This window comes from Seriola aureovittata, chromosome 19 (genome assembly GCF_021018895.1).
Source record: "Seriola aureovittata isolate HTS-2021-v1 ecotype China chromosome 19, ASM2101889v1, whole genome shotgun sequence".
Taxonomy (NCBI): Eukaryota; Metazoa; Chordata; class Actinopteri; order Carangiformes; family Carangidae; genus Seriola; species Seriola aureovittata.
The window spans coordinates 11,252,816-11,274,899 of NC_079382.1; the positions used below are offsets into that span (position 1 = coordinate 11,252,816).

The following is a 22,084-nucleotide window of genomic DNA, read 5'->3' on the forward strand; positions in this document are numbered from 1 at the left end:
TAGTTTTCGTCAAAAAATTCAGAAATCAAATTAAATAGAACTATTGATGTTACAGCCGTGGTATTTATTTCACTTAATAATTTTGAATGAGGAAAAAAAAAGTCAGAATACTTTTACATAATGAAATTTGACCTATTTGCATTACAACATTGAATTTAAACAAAAGGTGTTTTTTTTAGATTTAGAATGAAGTATTTCCACATTTTATCAAATTTTATGCACAAATAAACAACAATGATGCTTGCTTTATGTGTTCACTCCTTACTCAATTATTCTATGCACGATGGACAGATAATATTACATTAAATCTTCCCAAATTTGTTGTATGCGTAATTGCAGCGCAAAATTAAATTAGACTTCTGGATGAAGTGTTGGACCAGCTTCCTGTCACATGTCCACTACAGTACGATCATATGACTTCAGTCGATGAAAATGAAAGCTGGACACAGCCAGCTGGAACCTGTGGTTCTTATTTTGATCTTTAATTTATGTTTTAACACGAGTTATCTGCTGACTGAGCTGCAGGTAAGACTGGGATTTGTCAGTGTAACAGCTGTAGTCTTAACGAGCATAAATAAATGACGCAGTATACGGACATATTGCTAATAAACACAATGTTTTGGTGAATGTAAAGTAGCCGTAGGTGTCATATAAACGCTAGATGACTGGAAATGTTGTTGTTTACAACCTTATTTATCTTCGTAATTATTCGTAATCACAGGTATGTAAGCTCTGCAGCGGGGCTGTTATAAATGGCACCACTGTGGGCGAATTCTGCTCCGCATCCGCTGGACGGATAGACGGGCGCTGCTGCTTCAGAAATGACAACACAACTGACCCTGAACACATCATCGGGTAGGACTTCAATGTTGCCTTCAGGGTGTATATCGGAAACACAAGTTATAAGTTATGAGCTATAAGTGTCCCGCGGATAACGAGATGTAGTAAGGTTAACAAACACTGTACAGAGCAATAATAAATACATATATAAATGAATAAATAAGTTACAGAAAGGTAAATAATCATATGAAGTTTAAAAACGACGAAAATACAAGTAATTAGGAAATACATTTTTTTTGTATTTTTTCTTGATTTTAAGTGGTTATTTTATTTAATTTTTTTTTTTTTTGTATTCATATCCTTATCTATTTCTTGGTGTCCGTGCTTGTATTTGTTTGTCTTTGTCACAAAACATAAAAGAGTAATGCAAAAGTGCAACCTTATTTGGCAACTTTTTGCAATCCATTTTATTTTGCTATACCACCATTACATTGTTATTACCATTGGAGAGTATGCATGTGGTTTGGTCGGTCTTCATTAGAACCTCATTTCTTTTATAAGAGGATTTGTAGGGTCCGGGTCAATGAAAGTAAGACATAGTGTTTTTGGGTTGAGAAAAACTTTTTTCTGATTTGTAATCAATTTGTGTATTAACAGACTTCTATGTTGTGTATTCTATGTTGCCAGTGCAACTTCGTAGTCATTGTCCCTGTCTGACACCAATTACAACACAGGCTTTTGCAACTTCAGTAAGATTTTCACAATGTTTTTTTTTTATTTGTTTGTATTAGGTTGGATCTATCCAACTGTTCACTAACTCACCTTGAGGATCTTCATGAGGCATCAACAGCGTTAATGATGTATGTACAGTTAATAAAATTTCATACCAATTTAAACATCATAAAGCATAGTGGGCACACAAAATAATGATCACCCAGCCTGGATTCTTCTTCAGTGACTGAGGGTATTTTTAAGGCAAAAAAGCAGCAGAACTGTGCTCATCACTACTGTGCATGTTGATTCTGCATGATCAAATGGGCGTGTACCACATGATAAAACTGTTGTAGACCTCTGCACTTCTGCACCAGGAATAGGTACAGTCCGTCCCACATGTTGGTGATTCCTCAGAATGATCTTAGTGTTGTTAAGAACATTCTTAGGCAGCAGCAGTTTGGGAAAGTTTCAATTTCTGCAGCAAATAAAAACTTTCATCTTTTCTATTGGCAAAGACTAAGACTCTTCACTTTGAAGAGAATGATATCATTAGCGCTAAGAAAAATTTGTCCCCCACAAAGTCTTATTGATTTTTTAATTTGTCCATATGGAACCATTTGTATTTGCCTTCAAAAGTATTTTACTTTATCTTTTTTTTTTTCAGAGACCTCTCGCATAATCCCATTGTCAACATCAATGACACAGCATTTCAAGGATTTGTTGAGTTAAATTACATGTAAGTATATAGTTGCAAAAAGTGAAGTACGACAGCTGCTCATGAGAATAAAGTTAGTATAAAGTGCTGATGAGTATAAAGTTAGTTCTATTCCTTTATAACTCAAATTGCGTGTCTCTTTAGGATTTTGCCAGAAGACGTAGTTTGTCCAGGAGGCAACACGTCTTGGTCAAAGGTGGAGGTCAAAGATGGAAATCGTATTTGTGAAGGACAGAAAAACGTGTGCAACCAGACCGGACAGCCGTGTAAGTTCCCATCTGATAATCTTCCATTGTGACGAGACAAAAAAAAAAAAATCTCACACTGCAGTAGCGTTCTTGTAATACGGGACATCTGTTCATCTCATAACTGACAATCCTCAGCCATGAACTGCCCGGAGAACTCCCTCTGCGCCCCCTATGGTCCCGGCAGCTTTGAGTGCAGCTGTGCTGACAACTACCATGGATACAAGTGTCTTCGGGAGGTCAGTTCTGCAAGCAGCTTTATCTGAATCATTCATGTTATTATCCATCTTATATCCAAGTTGAACACTGGTGCACTTGAATCTCTTGATTATCTTAAGTTATGCGTTTGGTAACATTGTCAATAGGGGAAGTTCCCAGCTCTTCAGGTGTTTGGGCCTCTCGGAGCATCTACAGTCGTGATCTCCCTCCTACTGTGGGTCACCCAGAGACGTAAGGCCAAATCCCTCTGAGGCTGAACTGCATTGGTCTGGTTTTTATCTTTACCTGCAATGATCTACTGAGCTGAAACTGACAATTCATAAAGGGAAATATGCTGACACAAAGTCTGAGGCGATCCCAGGCTGCTTTTAGACTAAAATTTATTTAATTTTACACCTTTCTGGGGCAGCTGTTTTACTTAGGGGAATTTCTAAGTCTGACATTTGACTGTTTTATTACTGAATCATTTGTGCAATTTTTGAGAAAGGATTTTCCCCAAGTTTTAATTACTTTTTCTAAATTTTTGTCAAAAATGACCACTATTTACAGCTTAATTAAGTACAGTTGACTGACACGGGTTATTAATGAAGAGGCTGTGTTAAAATCCTGAACCTTTGCTTGCTGTTAATTGTGCCAAACATTTACTGACTGAGTTTACACTATGGTACTACATATCCTAATGCATATATGAGGGGAGTTGTAGAATGACTATTTACTGCATGTTGAACACATACTTTACTCAGAGAAAAAAAAAACAAGCCAGGTCCACAACATGAATCATGTAAACCATTGAAATATCAAGTTTAGTTTTTATGTATTACAAAGTGAGGCATTGAGTTAATCTCCTAGTGTTATTTAGCTGTTACTTGCTGTGACCACATCTGACATGTTTCAATGTTGTGTACTTATTGTTGAGTTAAACTCCGGTATCTCATAAAATGTGTGTCCTTGTCATTGAATTATTTGTTCATAAGTCACATGTAGTAATGTCTTGACGTTGATAGGTGAGTACTTACAATGCTTCTTCCCAATAAGATTCAGGGTTCCATTAAAGATTTTAAAACAGTACATCTGCTTCTTCTCTTAAGCTACCACTATGCTCTTATGCATATATAGTATAAAGCAATTCTATATTTAAGTTTTTGTAAACTGGAAATTTAAGTTCAGCTAACTGGCAAACACCTGCTTTGTCACTAATGAAGGAGAATATATATGGTTAATAAATACAAGGCCAGGTCACAACTTCAGTAAGTCTTAAATGTCTGAATGTCCATACAGTGTGTTTATAAAATGAAAGTTGAACACTGCAATAACTAAAATGATCCTGTAAAGAAACAAGCGGTGTGCAGGAAATGTTGCTTTTTCAATCTTTCACTTTCCCTTGAGTTGGACAGAACAATAAACGATCCGAGTTCCTTTGCCAAACCTGGTTCGTCTTACTCTCTCTTATCCTGTTATCCTGTTGATCAAGTCATTAAAAACTAGTCTGCAGAACTTAGTGCAGCCATAAAGTTCCTCAGAGATACTGCCGATCCAACTGTAATTAGAGAACCATTTATGACTAGTTTAAAATTGCATGCTGTGGTTGACAACCAGAACGTGTTGTGAACCATGGGGGAATTTGTTCTGCTCTAAATACTGGCAATTAAATGTTCTGTTGTAAAAAAATAGTTCATAGCATGGATCTCATATAACATCTTGCCTTTTCCCCAACGTTAAAAGACAACTAGCCTTCTTGTCCCATCAGCCTGAGAAAAAATCTCATGCTACCACAAAGACACACATGGACTCTGTTTAAAAAGCTTATGCCATTTCAGATATATATTTATTGCATGCTAAAAGCACGATATTTTGTGTTGTGTGCAAGCATCCATGCACACAAACCCCTCCCCCTTCAAACCGCAGAGAAACAGCCTCTTGGCTAAGACTGACGTGAGATGGAGATCGTTCACTGGTCCACGTTTTTGACTCGCAGCACCACGGGGACCGAGGTGCACGGGATCATTCCCAGATCGGTGATGACCAGGTCCACGAAGTCAGGCGGCGTCACGTCATACACCAGGTTAAGCAGGCCGAGAGAGTCCACTTGCTGCCAGTCCTCCAGCTGAGTCGTTCCTTTACGGGTCACAATGAGGTCATCGGGGTCATCTAGAAAAAGGACAGATGATGACAAAGTGATGAGTCTGACAGCCCCATCTAATGTCTGGTTGGAATTTATAGGAATACAGAAGGAACAAAAGCAGCATTTGAACTGAAGTGATGAAAATTCTAATCATTTCCAAGAAACAGGCAGTTTTTTATGTAACAGTTTAACAAATGTAATACGCCACAGAATGGTTTCCATACCGAGTTCATTGGACACGAAAGAATCTGTCTGCACCCTCTCACAAAACTTGTAGGTCTCACAACACACCAGCACAGGCACGTTAAAGGCTTTGGCCACCAGAGCTATCTGTGATGTCCCCACCCGAGACATGACGTAACCGTTGGCCAGCAGAGCGTGAGCGCCAAGGAACACCTTCGATACCTACGACAGAATGAAGAAGCTCAATGTGCTTAAGCAAAAAAAGCTTTGGCCACTCCATGGGCGATGAACTGCTTTAATAAATCAATATCAGTGACTTGCTCAGAGTGCTACGGTTTCATGTTTACCTCTGGAAGGATGTAAGAGACAGCCGAGATAAGGACGTAGGTGCAGCTGATACCTCTCTGGACCAGACGCCTCAGGGCCTCCCTGCCCTCCAGCCGAGGCCTGCTGTCCACCACGATCACGCGGAACTTCCTGCCTTTCTCGAAGGCCTCGCACAGGATGTGGTTCACCAGTGACGAGCTGACCAGAGGGAGGTGAGCGCAGAGATGAAAATGAGATGTGGTAAAGTTGGACAAGAATGTGGAAGGAAGGAGGGAGTTGAAGACGGATTAAAACAGGGAAGAGAAAACATCACGAGTTTAAAAAAAGTCGTTTAAAAAAAGATTTGTCTCTGGATACATAAGTGTTGCATTTCTTTATCATGACAAACAATTAAGCAATACTAAGTAACGAGCAACCAGAGGTTTAACGAAACTAGGTTTAATGAGACTAAGAACACACACAGTTATGACAACAAAACAAAACATGATTTTTTTCCCCTTCCCATGTCAGCTATAAAAAGGCTTACCATCCATAAACTAGGATGACGTCTCCATCACTGATCTTCTCTATGGAGTACTTGGCAATAGCTTTAGCAGCAAGAACGATCTTCTCATTAATGTAGCACTCGATACAGTTAAGCAATTTGGTCTTTGCCTACACAGAGAGAGAGAGAGAGAGAGAGAGAGAGAGAGAACATGAGGACAAAAACTGAAAACGTGTAACATCTAGTTTACTCTGTCAATGTGAGCTGCATCGTGTTTTCAGGCTAAATTATGAGAAAAAACAAATGTGAAAATAACCTCTTCTTCTTTGCATTGACTAGGAATATTGGAGATCTCCTTCTTGATGTATTTGATTGCGTTACCCATGCTGGCTGACAGAGGGCGACATTGATTTAAAAAACTGCAAGAAAAATAAGAAAAAAAAAAAGTTGGACATGCAGAGACGTGAGTTATAACCGGAGTTTGTTTCACTTGATTTAAGATATGAGTTGTCAAAACAGAAAGAAGATAAGAAATACCTCCATGTTAAGCAGTAACTTCATGTTTGTACCTGATATAAGGTTTCAGCTTGTTGACCAAGTCTCTAGATAGCTCCTCATTTGGAGGTGTAGTATAGTCCCTTATTACCTGAGGATAAAAACAGTACATGTGAAAGTTATTCATATTATTCAAGGTATTTGACATGCACATCACTAGTACATGTTGGATGCACCCTTGTATTGGTACAGACGTTTGTAATTATTTTATGCTCGCTGTTAAAAGCACACTTCCTTTATTTCTAAAATAAAATAAAGCTGAACAGGAACTGAAAACTGAAAAACTGACAATGTCTCCAATATCTTTTGACATCTTGCACTTTCACTGTACATGATTAGAAGCAGAGCCAAATACAAAAAAAAATACAATACAGTGATACAGATGAATGTGTTTGTTGCTGCTGAGATGAGACTGTAAAGCACTCAGAATGAATGGTCTACGTTCTTCGGGGCTGTACCTGTTTGAAGGCATGCAGCAGGGCTACAGAGCGAGCGTTGGATCCTGCCACAATGCCCTGTGAATACTGGAGACCCAGTCGAACAATAGCAGGGTGAATGACCGTGGAGGGAATGCTGCAGCAGAAAAACAAAGTCAGTAGCGAGTTTAAGGATGAGGGTATTATCTAATACACCTCAACTGCGCTACGTTCATCAAACCTTTCCCAGACAATGCTCCTGCATATAGTCAGCTTACCTGAGTTGCTGTGTTAGAGGGGCTTTGCGGCTGTACTGGTGAAGGTGAGAAAACAGACTGACTTTGTAGCCGTAGTCTGACCGGAGTGGGATCTGAAATAAAGCACATTACAATTGAAAGCCATCAATTTCCAGCAGTTCAGGGGTTACAAATTGAGATAGTGATGTTAACACACAGTCACAGCACAGCCTCGGCATAATTCAATAAACGGGTAAGTCTCTGGACCACAGAGAGAAACTACATTTACTACTGGAGATCAATTTGAAAGGCTACAATCAAATTATATTGACAGAGACCTGTTCATGTTTAACTTCCATTATGTATGATTTTGTTGTAAATACTCTCCAAACACAAACAGAAAAGCAGTATGGATTACAACCAAAGACCTGCACAGCAAACAGCCGAGTGTTGTAAGTGAGCACAGAGCACAAATAAGAAACAATAAAACAAGTTCTCAACAACTTCCCAAACAAACACATCACACAGAAATACCACCTCTGTCCAAACGGACCAAACAGCAAGTCTGCATCCCTAACTTTTCAATTCATGAGCGGCGTTGGAAAACAACGACAGTTACAGGGTAGCAAACAAAACACAATGAGACGAATGTCAATGGCACACATTCAAGAAAGTCAGACCTTGACCTTTGTAGCAGCATTGTACCCTGGTGTCTGAAAGAAATTTTACGCACAATCACATGCAGTTATGATGGTTATGTGAGCTTGCAGTGAATGACAAAACATGATTAATATACTGCCACAACGGTTTTAGAAGTGTTGGTTACATGTTGAGACCTGTCCTTGTTGTAAATACTTTAACATTAGACAATATGTTATGACAAAGTTATTTGTTTAAGTTAACTCAGAAATGATTGCGACTTTCATTTTGCAGGAAATGACCGAGGGTAAGTGGAAATGGCAGAGAGCTTCCTGATCACCATCATATTTTAATTATGTCTTACGCCTTTTAGGCCGAGACATCTTTCTTTCCTCCGAGTGCTTGCCTTACTACAAATTACACATTATGTGATATATTATTTGCTACCTGCCTGATTACAACAATCAAGATCCAAGCAGTTCCTACTTAGCTTTAGTCATTTCCAGTAAGACAAAGAGTCACAAACATGCAGTTCATTTATATCTATTTCTTATGTGTATTTTATAGTTTCAAGTTGTTAATAGTGAATTTACATTTAATGTGCACAAGACAAAAATTCACAAACACACAGGGGTGTTCAAAAAGTGTGGCTATCATGTCAAGGCAAGCTGTCCTGACTCAGACCAAGCATTCTTCCATGATTAAAGACAAGAAAAAGTGGCTAACCTGTTGTCTTTCCAACTTCTTGGCCAATTTCTTTAAAACATCTGGGTTGTCCACTTGGATGTGCTCTGGGAGCCTCTTTACCACTGAAAATAAATAAAAAGTTAGACTTTCTCCTCAGTATATAACATGTACTTTCAGCTTGTCTGAACTGTCACTGCTGGGGCTGACCTCCTAGCTGATACAGTACCTGGCTGCAGCTCATTGGGTGGTGCTTTGGCTTTGGCCGTGGTAGCCTGCTGACCCGCCTCTCCCTTCTTGCCCTGTTTAGATGCCCTCTCAGCCTCTTGTCGAGCTCGCCTCTCCGCTTTTAGCTCTGCTTTACTCTTAGTGGGCTTGTCTGGCGGGGCAGGAGATTCTGAGGCAGGCACGGGGACTGGTGCGGAAGCAGGCACTGCTGAAGGAGCTGGAGGAGACACAGAAAGCCAGACAAAGGTGTCAGTGTTAAGATTAATGGCAATATGGATCACCAACAGGAAGAAAATTTCCTTTACTAAAATCGTAAAAGTGATCAACGTTATTTATTAATCAACAAGTAGAAAATGAATGTGCCTTATATGACAAATTTCAATGCAGCACATCTCCTACAGCTCTAATAAGTGTCCAAACGGTGCTGTATCCTGCCCATATCATATGCACCTTTCTGTGTTGGAGGCTGGGATGCTGGAGCAGCTGAACTGAGAGACTTCTTCTCTTTCTCACTTTCCTGTGAAGCCTTGTCATCTTTTTTCTCTTTGTTTTTCTTATGCTGTTTCTTCTCTTTCCTCAGCCGTTGCTTCTCCTCCTTGGTCATTTCTTTGCCTTCAACCTGTCAAGTGATAGAGTCAAAGAAAACTGTACAATTAGGTCATATATCGACACCCTCTTAAAATAATGGCCTAAGTCATTTTTTCAGGTTTTTCAGGAAACACAAAAAACTCAACAAAAGAGTCACACTTTTGACATAGGCCATTATACAACCGGGGGTAGAATTGCATGTTCCCCTCAACTGAGGATTCAGGCGATTTTACCAGAGGTGGCCAGCATCATGAGGGGGTGATTTAGGCAAAAAAAACATTTTTGTCAAAACATGACTTAGGCCATTATTTTAGGAAGGTGACGATATGTAAGTTAATATGAAGGTAAGACAAAATCCAAGAAAAGACCAACACTAACCTTTGCTCGTTCAATTTCACCCTTCTTTTCAGGTCCATCTGTGAAACAATCAACAGGTGATCATATGGTTACATCAGTTTAATGCACACTTTGTTGGTAACAGGAACGGATGAGAGGACCAGCCTGTACCTAGCTTTGGCTCCCTCAGATATGGTGACGCTGTTAGCTGCCTGTATGTCACTGAGCTGACTGGGTTTACATCGGGCTAACGACACCAGTCACCAAACTGGTTTGCTACCATCATCTTCACAGCAGAGTTACAACTTAAACCGGCCTTCTTATGATTATTTTGTTCATTTAAAAACTATTCGAAAAGATGATGCAATAACATTAGGATGTCTGACGTTAAACTGCACTGTTTAGCGTGCAACGCTAACGTTAGCACTGCTAGCATTTGGAAGGTCTGCTTTGCTAGGAGCCGAAACCAAAGACCACAAAACACGAATTATAAGTGCAAGATATTCTGTTGCTGCGCCCACAGTAAAATAACCAAAATATCTGGAAACAGATATAAAGTCCAGATGTTACTCGTTCCCAAACTCACCTGTCACTCCACTGTCAGCCATGTTTACGACGCCGCTTCGCTTCCTCTACTCCTGCAGGAACTACAGCTGCAACAAATTATATCGCCCCCTCGTGGAGAAACGTAGTGCTGCCCTATCCTCTACTCCAGTGGTGTTTAGTTATTTGCTCCAAGTATATACTGTAAGTAGCCTAGCTTTCAATTGATTGCTCATCATTAATGCTTCTCTTGCTTATAAAATATAAAAAATTAAAAATAAAACATTCCCCAACAGCTCTCTACCCACCAAGGACAGACACTTTCTTACAGTTTTACTCACATTTATTTCATATTTTACTAACTCATCTATAGTGCCTAGTCAGCAGTTTATCAGGTAAACCCAGCTAAAACTAATGCAGTCTAATACAACAGTGCTGCAATATTTCCTACCTTCATGAAGATTATAATGTTCACCATGTGTTGAAACTGTTTTAAATAGGTGTTGATTTAAGTGTTTTATCATTTTCAAGGTTGTGGTTTGTGGTGCTGTTAAATTGTATTGTGTCACATGGATGGGTGTTTCTATTATATGTCCACCCAATTTATAGCAATGAGAGGAGAACATCTCTATGTATAATGTAATATAGTTCAACAGCAGCAGAAACTACATCCTGCAAAATGATCATAAAGTTAAATCTTAAATCTTTATTTTATTCTAAGAAGGACCCTTTGGTCCTGATGGTTGAATCTTTATGCACTGCAAGTTTTGTAATTACTGTACAACCACCCCTTCAGCCTAGATACTTAAAATTGTGAACGTCAATCTTTTTTTGCAATGTCATACATCTAAGAGAAAATGGATCCATACAAAATATGCTGTCAATCTTTCTTTTTTCATGATCACAATTTTGAAACTCTAATAACACATCATGCAGTTTATTATATCGTTAAGTAACAATGGAAGCATCACTTATTTAAAGGATTTTTCTGTTAGCAACTCACTTTATAATGTGTGAGCGAGTGTGCAGAGGTCCACTGCATTTTTCAAGGACACACGGTTGGGTGATGAAAATGGGTGTGTAATATAGGAATAAAAGCTGGGACTTTTACAGCTGCAGGGCAGTTTCGTTATATGGAGTATTCCTGTGGTGCGTTACTGGCAAAATCACAAAAGATCACTGAACGTAATTATTGTTATAGTGGGAATCATGGGTGCTGTCCATGGTTCTGAATTCTCTGGACTGGTATCGATGTACACTGTCAGACTCCAGACTGATATGACAAATGTAAAATTAATGAACAAACAACTAACCTAGTCATTTATTTTTAAGGGAATCAAGATATTCAGTTTAATCTATTCACGCATGACATCGATGACATCACAAGCAAATCACACTTTTTATGCTTGCTTGTTGCTTGTTGTCAGTAGTTGTAACCTTACTTATTTATTATACTGCAAAAATATCTACCAATGCAGCTTTTATCAGACCAAACATTTACAACTAAATGTTTTCCCCCCTTTTTGAATATATAGTATAATTAGATTAGACAAAAGCTGTTTTACACTAAGTTAGTTTTAAATACATCTCTAATAATCTGTGCATATCATAAAAATGCACACATCTTCTTTGAACAATTAAAATTTAAAACAATTAAACAAATCATCCATCAAACATGCAAGGAAAAAGACTTTAGCAACAGTGAGCTGTTTACTGCTGAAGCAGGTTATGTGTATTTTTCCCCTTTTTATTACCAGAATCATAAATGTATATTAATTAGGCCTGTTACATATTTTGTATCATTCTCTGATGAAAATCTCCTACACTTGTCCAGTTTGCTTGTAAGGACATTTGACTCTCTGAATATGTTCTTGACAATTATTGCAATTTGCAAATGATTTGAAATTTGACACAATCCGCAGACATTTAAATTCACCACTGTCTGTTGTCAATAATCTTTTATTTGCTTTTTCAAACACACAGTGCCACACAGGAGACAGTCGAGACCAAACCGCCAAAGAAAAGACACAATCAACTGTCGACTACCACCTCCAGAGTGTGCAGCATTACACCCCAACCCCTCTGTGCCTTTGATTCCACGCTGGTGTCTGCTGACTGAATTCACGACGCAGTAGCTGGTTGAAGGGGACCAAACCTCACAGAAACACCTGACTTGGTTCCGTTTGACCAGCCACAGCAAGGTGTGTTGCTTCAGCTGCAAGAGGCAGAGCAAAGAGAGAGCAGGAGGACGCATGCAGCGAGGAGAGGGGGGGACAGAGGGAAGGGTACGAGGGTAGAGGGCACAGAAAAAGAAGGAAATGAGAGAGGAGAAAAGAGAAGGAATAGAAGGTGGGTGTCATCTGCAGGCAGTCAGGGCAACGTGTCCTCTTCAGCCTTACCTGATGGAACAGAGAGAGAGAAGGGACATCAGTATTGATATAACCGGCACAGTTACAACATAGAAATGAGTGTCTCCATGTTACCAAACAGAAAGCTCCTATTTAGGAGTTTGGGAAGCCTGACAGCCGGTGACATCGCCCTATTTCCTTCCAAACCCAGCCTACAGGAGCGAACCTTCACCCTCAGTGACAGCACCACATCTCCGCCCTCCCTCCCTGCTGCCTTTTTTGAGAGTCCTGTGGTTGCTATAATGGGTGACAGCTGTGGTCTGTCAATCCTCCTTGACTGTCAGCAGTTGGGGCAGGGCAGGAATTTTTCAAGAAGTCCCTGAGACCCGATCAGCGGCCCTGGGAGTAATGCTAACTGTACACGTGCCTGAGCTGAAGGAGAGGGAACAGGCCTTTCACCTGTTGCCTTGCCAGAAACACACACACACACACACACATTCACACACACGCACGCACACACACGCACACACACACACACACACACACACACACACACACACACACACACACACACTGACATCCCCCCTCCCAACTCATAAAACAGACAAAGGCGCGCTCAGACAATTGCACTAAATCCATCTTTCATAACTTGTCATTCACTTGAAAAAAAAAAAAGTTACATAAAAACTAAAACCAGAAATGTCTCTTCTTCCCACTGTGGTTGGTGTTCATGACCCCTTGAAACCACACACTTCCTTACATTCCATAAGTGGTGTATTAATATGGGGATATAAGGAAGCATGTCCTCACAAGGGGCAACAACTGGATTCACCGCTCCTCGGACACAAAGCACCCTTTCATAGTCACAGATGCAGAGTAGCGGGAACAACCGGCTTAACAATGGTTAACTGTGACAGAAAGAGGGGAACACATGATGGCGGCTTCGATCATCTGCGCCACAGACTCACAAGAAATTTAGAAAGTATAGAAGTTTTGTTTGATGGAAGAAATGATGGGGAAAATTTCTAAAGTTTCATTTTTGTTGAGAGTGTGTTTTATTTTCCTACAGTTGCGTACTTGTAGGAGCAAAAAGTACCGGCTTTCCAATCCTAAAAGAAAAATATTAACAGCATTGCTTGACCCTGACATCAAGTGTTAGAACATTTAGGAGTAAGACCGGCAAATACCAGCTCTCTGATGGGAAGTGCCAATGTGATGATGATGAACTGTGTTTAAATAACTCTGGAGGGCGAGGCGAATACTAACTTCCAGCAGACAAAGGTCACAATCTGTGCTATTCCCTAAACATCATGCCATGCCAAGTCATGTCGATCACATCAACTGTGTAAAAATGTCCTTTGCGAAACTGTTTTAAGGTCACAATTGATAAACATGAATGTCAAAACGGCACATATTTAAGATTAAACTGAGCTTGAATAGAATCTTTATGTTTTACTCACCTTCCTTGATCTCTGTTGAGTCTCCTCTCCTTGGTTTTCTCGTGGTGAGTAGCTGGAGTAGAGCTGGAGGCCACAGTGGGTTCAGGCAGCCTCTCCTACACATTTACTGTCTATCTAGTGGTGACTCCTTTGATAAATCTGACTGCTGTTGTGTCAAACCAAATGGCCATTAGGATGCCCCTTCCCCCCGCCCCCCAAATTCCCTGATTCTTTCCTGTATCACACCTCAGCTTCCCCTCACCTGACAGAGGTGTCGGACTCGTCCAGAGCGTGTTGTGCTGTCGTAAAAACTCAGAGAAAAAACATCTAACAACTAGTTTGACACCTGATTTTGCTCACACAGTGCTGCAAATCAAGGAAGCTGAATTTAAAGGAAGTACAGGGACTTAAATCCTGCTAAAGCTGAATCTACAGAAAACCTTGTCACAGAGACTTTATCCACAAAAAACACACTATACAACAGTTTGTTGTAAAAAGTTTAAATGGAAAAAAAAAAAAACTATGACCAAAATGACTTTCTGTTCTCACGGAACAAAAACACACAGACCAACCTTACTCCTTGTCCCTGGAGCTGCCCTTCCCTCCCATCAAAGCCCAAACTCATCTCAAACTATCCCTCCACTTCCTGAGATCCACCCTGCTCCTCTCCTCTCTTCACCTCAGCTCTCCTGCGATCAACCATCCTCCTCCGTATCTGGCCAGTGGATTGTGCCCACAACAGGCCTTGCAGATCGGCCTTTTCTATCCCGCCAGGAGCACCCCCCTCCACAGCGGCCTCCCACCTGTTGGTGTCCTTTAGAAGCCCGGGCCTCTCCTGCGCCTCCTGTCCGACCCAATCAGGGCCCTGACAGGGGGGAGCCAGCCTGTGAAATCACACCTCTCAGCTGTTCACACTGGGCTCGAGACACCCTACACCCCTGCCGTTCCTCTGTTCAGCCCCCACCCCACCATGCCTCTATTTTACACCGAATGTCAATGGCTCCTTTTTGGAGAAAAAAAAAAGAAAAAGGGAGAAAGAGGGATACAGAGAAACAAGGAAGCAACTGCATGATGGGCGTGTTTTATTGGGTTTGGGGCTACAGTCAGAACAGCAGTTACAGCCGGCCATGAGTCACAGCTGAAGCCAAGGTTGAATTTCATCCCAGTTTGGTTTCTGGGCTTCACTTAAGTTTCATTGTGTCATTTACAGTTTAGGAAAAAATTCACGCTCACTGTTTTCAAAAACATCAAGTCACTTTCACGTGACGTAATGACGACATGAGCTGATGGTCTATGTGGGGCTGCCGCTTCACCGTCCTCCAAATCTGGTGAATGCATTGATGAACTGAAATGTAAACCTCTTTTTTTATGAAGCACAGCTAATGATATGTGAGGAGTGTGAATAAGTGGCACCAACAAACAAGTTATTCGTTCTCCGGTGGCCACAAGGTGACCATCTTATAAAACAGCACTGAGTGTTTTAGTAGCTACTTTTGTTGGATGGGAAAAATCAAAAGGAAATGTTAACATGTCCAAAATCTATCAGCTGTAAGAGTCAATGTCATCAGTGTGTTATAACAATTTCTCCATCAGCCGTCATCAACCATCTAGCCAGTAAGAATATGACTTTTTTTCATTGTACTTGCTGTTAATATCTTCTAAGTGATCATATAGAATGTGTAGATCCATATATGAGTGTTTTGAAGCATCTATGTGACAAGCAGTGATCACCAATACTGTAGAGGCAAATGGGCCGAGCTCAGGGGTTCATTTTCCTCTGCAGCAAGCACAAGCCGCTCCACTAAGGTCAACACCTGTGTTCTAAAATCAGCTCTGGGGTTGGGTGTGATAGGAACCCGGGCCTCATTCACAGAAAGCTCGAGCTCAGAGATGGGGGCTTACACTGAAACCTAATGCTCTCGCTATTTTCGAGGCACTCGCCGTCCACAAATAGCAACCCCATCGCATCTTTGTAGCTCCCGTTTTTCTCCGCCACAGGATGTTGTCTAAATTCGACAGTTGTTCAATATTTCCCATGGCCTGGGGCCAGGGAGTATCACAAATGCAACATTTCCACTAATGTCAGCTATGCGCCAAGGCCTTGCCAGATATATCTGGGTGCTAGGAATATCAGATGACTTTTGTTGTTGAGTGGATTCTTGGTCACTTCGCACCGGACACAATGGTTAAGACACAAATCATAATCCTGCTGTTCCTCTTAACGGGACAGCTGATCACTGTCACACACTGGCTCACAGGCCGAGGATGTGCCAACACACTGATCAGCCAAAGTGCCTCATCTAATCATCTGTTTCTCTTTCATCATGTGTCATGCATCATGTGAAAGAGCTCATCTTACTCTGTGATTAATTATTTATTTTATTTTTTTAAATCTGTCAACCACTTTTCTATTTGAGTTCCAATCATCAGTCTGGTTGAAGTCCATTTCAAATGTCCCCCCCAAAATGCTCATCTAGTGTATGGAGTTTGGTTCAGAGCAGGATTTCACTCCTTCATGAATCCACTGTGTCAGTTTTCAAGAACAATTAAGCCGAAATGTGAAGATGACCGCACAGGAGCTCTGCAGTCCGGTTGCATGTTATCTGCAAACTGGGTCAACATGGGTTATTTTTAACCCGTGTTCACATACTGGGGCCCCCGTTTGCTAATCACTTTGTTCCCCTCTGTCATACCCATCTGCCCCATTGCCAATGTCACAACAAACTTTTCTTGGCAGAAGGAAATAATTTCCCTCGGGGCAGCAGGTAGGACTTGGACTGACTCACCCCAGAGCAGTTTCTTCAACAGAGGATAGCATGGATGGCATCGATTGGTATAAATAACCTGGCAGCTGACACCAGACCAGGTCCTGCACATGCACAGGATGGGACAACCTCGCAGATTAACCCCTGTACTTTGGAGGAAACCCTGCAGGAGGTGGAGAGTTAACCTCACAAATCTCTGTAAACGTGGTCTAAATTTCATATTTTACTATCATAAAGATGTATTCCTAAGTTGGTCTTTAAGGTGAAGTTTTAACAAGTGTGTGAAAGATAAGTTATAAGTCATAACAAACCAAAGAGATGAGCAAACTATGCAGCATGCAGGAGACAAGATGAAAATAAAAGCTCAAATAAAAAGTTTGAATGGTTAATGATGCTACAACAACAAAGCAAGAAGTAAAACTGAGCTGCTTGATCCCAACAAAGATAAAAACAGATCTTTGCATGTTGCTAACTCATTATGTGGTCTGACTTTAATGCCACTCTCTGTCCTTCCCTGGGCACGCCAGTTGCCAGGACTGAGGTTGACACAGCTGTTGCAAAGGAGCCTGGTCCCGTGTGGTGAGGCAATGGAGCAGAAAGGTCAAAGGTCACCAGCATTTAGGCTAAAAGAGAGAACAGGTGATGGAGAGGTGAAGGCAACTCACTCCCGTGATTCACTGAGAGGACAGGAGGATTTGGACGGATGCTTTGAATTCAGGAGATTCAGGAGCGGACAACTGCAGCAGCCACAGATTTGAATAATAAAGTGTAGATCTTATAGTGAAGAGCTTGAGGTGTTTGGTTGCAATCTAACAAATTATTTCTGTGGTGTCTGTCTGAGCTCAAAATAAAGAAAAAGGCACTCTGTCAGATCTCATTCTGTCACACCACAGTAGAAGGCTATGTAGTTAAACAAAAAGGTGCTCACTTTTGATTATATTATGTTTCATCTCAGGTAATGTCACACTCTAATTAGGCTCTGATCTGTCACTGAAGCCCCAAAAGGTGTTAAAACAGGAAACACATCCCTGTCTTTTCTCACCTGTCAAACAATTAAGACATAAAAGGAGTCTGGGTGTTACGCCGGGGCCTGCGTCCCCCTAAATGGCCCTGTTGTAGTAGACAGGCGGCCTCTGAGTGACCGGGTGACAGGTGAGCTGCTGCAATGTGGTGGATCAGCGTACAGCAGAGTATCCAGGTCAAAGCTGACTGTAGATTTTTCTCCATATGTTGCGGCTGTTACCGTGGAAGCCCTATCGTGACCCAGCATGAGAGACTGTTTCAAGTGTCGTGATAAATCAAGTTTATTTACGTAAGATCCTGATTGTAATAACATTCTCATAGGACTTCACAGGCCCATGATAAGTGCCTGTATTTGCACTTATAGCATGATTTTAATATACAGCAGTACGAGCATTTCATATAAAACACTGGTTCATTGAAGCCTTGCATCATAGAGGAAACTGAATTCTGCAGTCAATGATGATACACATAAAAAGTGCTGAGCGTAATCTCACTATATAAACTACATGAACATAATACAAAAAAAATACAATAATCAGATAGTTACATTCAGGTAGAAAGGATGGAAACTAACTCACAGCACACATACACATGTGTGTCAAAATACCTGTGCAATACCTGTGCACATAGACTGCCGATCCAATGCACTGCTGAGGACTGAATATGGTGGTAAACCGGAAATCCAAATGTTTCACTGTATCAGCTCATATAATGCCTTCCGTTATATTCTCAGGGGTTTCTAGGATAGAACAAAGTAATGTTGGTTTCAGTGGTGGAAGAGAGATTCAGATCTTTTACTTAAGTAAAAGTAGTGATACTGCAATAATACCCAACAACACGTAAAAGTCCTGCAGTCAAAATGTAACCAATAGTATTAAAATATAATCAGCAAAATGTACTTCAAGCATCCATGAGTTATTTTTATTACATATTATATTAAAGAGTTATAATTACAACCATGCATACATTTTAGCATTGTGGCTGGTCAAGTTTCAACAACTTTATACTGTTGGTGAGTTTCACTCGTATCACTGGATCAGATTTTATAAGATGATCATATGTTTTTGGTTAAAAAATCTTAATCTGAGAAACAGCCAGGGACAGTAGTTGACAATTAAATGTAGCAAAGTGAAAAACACAAAAGTAGATGTATAAAGTAGCATAAAACAGATATACCGAAGTACAGTGCTTGAGCAAATGTACTCAGTTACATTCCGGCACTGGTTGGGTTCATAAGCAGTTGTTGCCCTGCAGAAGAATTTCCTTGAAAGAGCAGCTCCATTTAAAGCCAAGTAAATATTCATGAATAATTAATGTATTATTTGAAACTTTGTTTTTATACTGCAGACAAATTTCACATCTTTGCATGTTCAGTTGACCTGGCCTGCCCTAGAATTTGCAATTAATAAGAGCATTTAATTATCATTAATTAACACCCAGTTACTCAGTCCTGTCCAGGAACCTTCCTGAGTTTACAGGAACCATAAAATAAAGTCTTGTATACAATACAACATTTGCTCCCTTACTGTATATTACAAAGGATATAAATATATATATATTTATATATATATATATATATACAGTGGTGTAAAGTGCTGCATCAACAATCACACAGGCTTGATATCATATGTTATCAACACAGTATATATTTCTGATACAGTTCCACAGGAGCTTTACTCAGAACCTCAAAGCTTTGTGTGCCTTCACATTAAAATCTTTTCGCTGGTAGTATGTGGAACACATTTTCACATGATCCGTTACTGTGGCTCCGGGTGGAAGAATGAATGGGAAGCAGTCTATGGACACCCAAGAGCCTGTGGGGGTCGTCACTCAGCTGCTGCCCGACTCCCACCAAAAGGGAATGACAACTGCAGGAGAGCCAGCAGCAACAGCAACAGCAGCAGCAGTCAGCAGCAGCGGTGACACCGAGATAAAACAGAGATGGGGCTTATGGTGGGCAGAGAGAGCGAGGGGGTGGGTGAGCTGAATCAGCCGCCCAGCTGAGGATGTTTAAAGCAAGAGTCAGCGGTGATCAACGGTTGTCTCTGTTCTGTACAACTTGTTCATTTGCTAAACAGATAAGATAATTATCCAGGTGTTAATGGATGAAGACTATAGAAATCATCCTGCACTAAATGTTCCAGATTTCATGGCAGTCACAGAATCTGATTTCACCCAGGGGCCATTTGTTAGACACTGGGAACACTATTATATATGAATATCTATTATCATAATTACAATATATCCTTTTCCATAGTTCAAGTCCATGATCTCCACTCCATTTTTACAGTTTTGCCAGGCTCATGACAAGCAGCTTTTGTCAAGGGTTAAATCATTTTTGACTTGAGACCTGGATCACACCATTTACAAACAGTTGTTACGCGTCATCCTGAATCTTTACCTCCTTATTTCCTGTCAGCCCTCGGACGTGTGCTGTCTCACTGAGGCCAAAAGGTCCCTGTCTCTGCCCTTATTTTGCTCATGATACAATAATACTCTGTGTTATTGTGTCAGACCCATTTTGAAGATGAAACGCAGTGCTAACTGGCATTTAAACTAACACGACTAGATTCCTGTGTAATCCGATCAGGCTCGATTGCTGCGTATCTTGTCATTTGATGATCTTGTTACTGTCTCCTTTCTCTCTGTTGCATGTGCTCGGTCCTCGGTGTGTGGGCTCAGAGAAGACGATGGGCAGCTGTATGAAGCAGTCAATGAGCAACTGTAGTCACTAACTGATAGAGGTACAGCACATTAGTACAAGCTATAACTATAATAAAATGAAAGCTACAGTAATGATGTTCGACATTTAGTTATTTAGTATTTTAAGTCACCATCATTCCCTCCATCATATTCATCCATTACCTTTATTAAAGACCTTGTATAATAATTGTAAAATAAATAATAACACAAGACCTAGACGTTTTATACTGTATATAAGTATATAGATTTTTAAGCTATATTCTCAAAATGTGTCCGATTCAACCCCACACCCACTCAACACCTCCTCTCGTCCTCTCCATCCCCCTCATGGGAGGTAACAGCTGTGGTGTCACCCCGAGTCACATGACATGGGCAGGTGGGAGAAACCTATGTGGGACATCCATCCCCCCTTTCTTCCCTCCTATTCTCTCTCTCTGAATGTCAAACCTCACACACACATATATACACACACACACACACACACACACACACACACACACACACACACACACACGCACACACGCACATACACAAACACACAATCTCCTCTTTTCAAGGGTGTGGCCATTTTGTATCGCTGGAATGTGCTCCGTGTTTGTAACTCATACTGTATCTCTGATCTCCCACATTGATGAAATTCCACAGACAAAAATCTCTCCCGCTCCTGTCCCTGCTTGTAGCTGCTACGTCGCTGGTTCTCCCCAGAGACTGGCAGCTACAAGAGAGAACATCTATTCATGAATGGTCCACCACATAATCCCTGACCTTTCAGTTCTGTGACTCTGGTGCTCTGAGAAATCTTATTTACCCCAGTGTACATAATTTGTAATGATGATAAAGATCCATTAATTCACATATTTTGCCACTGCTGCTAAAAAAAGAAGCAATTTAAAGACAGGATTTTACATGCAGATGTGGTTGATTTAAAAAAGTGCCAACCCACCATTGGTGAGAGCATAAAATATGTGAAGACATACAAAGCCGAATGGAAAAGACAGGGTTTGCACAGGGTAATGATAAAGTGATTGAACCAACTGAAATAATTGACATGCTTCTGTGTACTTAGAGGCATGCTCTTCTTTCCCCCAGTTTTACTGAGGCATTCAATTCTAGTGAGTTTTTATCATTTAAATGATTTGGTTTACTTAGTGGATAAATCACTCAGTTCATAGTAGTATTAGAGTATTTAATGGAGGAGAAGAGAATTTAAAATCCTAACTGCAATAAGAGATCATGTTTTTTAGAAAGATAACTGAAATGTAATTTTTCATTTTGTTGAGCCTGTTAATCGTCTTTGCATCTTCAGTCTTTACTTGATCTGTTTCAGGATGCTACTTTTGCTCCTGTTTATAATGACTGTGGGTCAAAAATTGAATACTGCAGTGATATACTGTATACACTGTGAAGCAGAAATTACTTTCCAATATATTTTTCATTATAACTTTCAAACTTTGCATGGACGGCTTTGCATTATATCACTTTAGAAAAACTGCTAATAAATAAAGTTGTGATTTTTTTAACAGGGTGAACATGGAAAAGAAGAATGGCAAGTCAGTGCAGTGTTATTGCACTGTAGGACTGAGAATCTCATTTAGGAGTTATTATATATCCACCCTGCTGCAATGCCCTTGTGCAAGGCACCAAATCCCACTAATGCTCCATGACAGCTGCTTGGTTATGACCTGTGCCTTTCTGTGAGGGGGCAACCATTACTTATTCATCAATCAAACAATATTAATATGCGTTTAGTTAATTTATCGTTGGTAATAGTTACATTGCGTTACTGTCACAC

At 40.5% G+C, this 22,084-nt stretch overlaps 2 protein-coding genes and 1 long non-coding RNA gene across 4 annotated transcripts; 1 reads left to right on the forward strand and 2 right to left on the reverse strand.

Moving 5' to 3' along the window:
• Positions 1 to 377: 377 nt before the first annotated feature.
• On the forward strand, positions 378 to 3,741 carry atraid (all-trans retinoic acid-induced differentiation factor). The gene is made up of 7 exons (XM_056363162.1): positions 378 to 525; positions 722 to 855; positions 1,572 to 1,640; positions 2,159 to 2,230; positions 2,354 to 2,475; positions 2,593 to 2,693; positions 2,820 to 3,741. Exons 1-7 carry the CDS (start codon positions 427 to 429, stop codon positions 2,922 to 2,924), a joined length of 702 nt encoding a protein of 233 aa, XP_056219137.1. The 5' UTR covers positions 378 to 426; the 3' UTR covers positions 2,925 to 3,741.
• A 725-nt stretch (positions 3,742 to 4,466) lies between these two features.
• Positions 4,467 to 10,119, reverse strand: eif2b4 (eukaryotic translation initiation factor 2B, subunit 4 delta). Of its 2 annotated transcripts, XM_056363160.1 has the most exons (14): positions 10,058 to 10,119; positions 9,514 to 9,551; positions 8,998 to 9,166; positions 8,549 to 8,764; positions 8,362 to 8,444; positions 7,677 to 7,709; positions 7,039 to 7,130; positions 6,803 to 6,917; positions 6,359 to 6,435; positions 6,106 to 6,208; positions 5,832 to 5,959; positions 5,326 to 5,503; positions 5,020 to 5,200; positions 4,467 to 4,821 (listed from the first exon to the last, which is right to left on the reverse strand). In XM_056363160.1, exons 1-14 carry the CDS (start codon positions 10,077 to 10,079, stop codon positions 4,622 to 4,624), a joined length of 1,635 nt encoding a protein of 544 aa, XP_056219135.1. In that variant the 5' UTR covers positions 10,080 to 10,119; the 3' UTR covers positions 4,467 to 4,621. The 2 variants fall into 2 exon arrangements, with proteins under 2 accessions (XP_056219135.1, XP_056219136.1); XM_056363161.1 differs by lacking the exon at positions 7,677 to 7,709 and having other exon boundaries at positions 10,058 to 10,118.
• A 1,838-nt stretch (positions 10,120 to 11,957) lies between these two features.
• LOC130187818 (uncharacterized) lies at positions 11,958 to 14,776 on the reverse strand. Its single transcript, XR_008830508.1, has 2 exons — positions 13,823 to 14,776; positions 11,958 to 12,413 (listed from the first exon to the last, which is right to left on the reverse strand). It is a non-coding gene; the product is annotated as an uncharacterized LOC130187818 (long non-coding RNA).
• Positions 14,777 to 22,084: the final 7,308 nt, after the last annotated feature.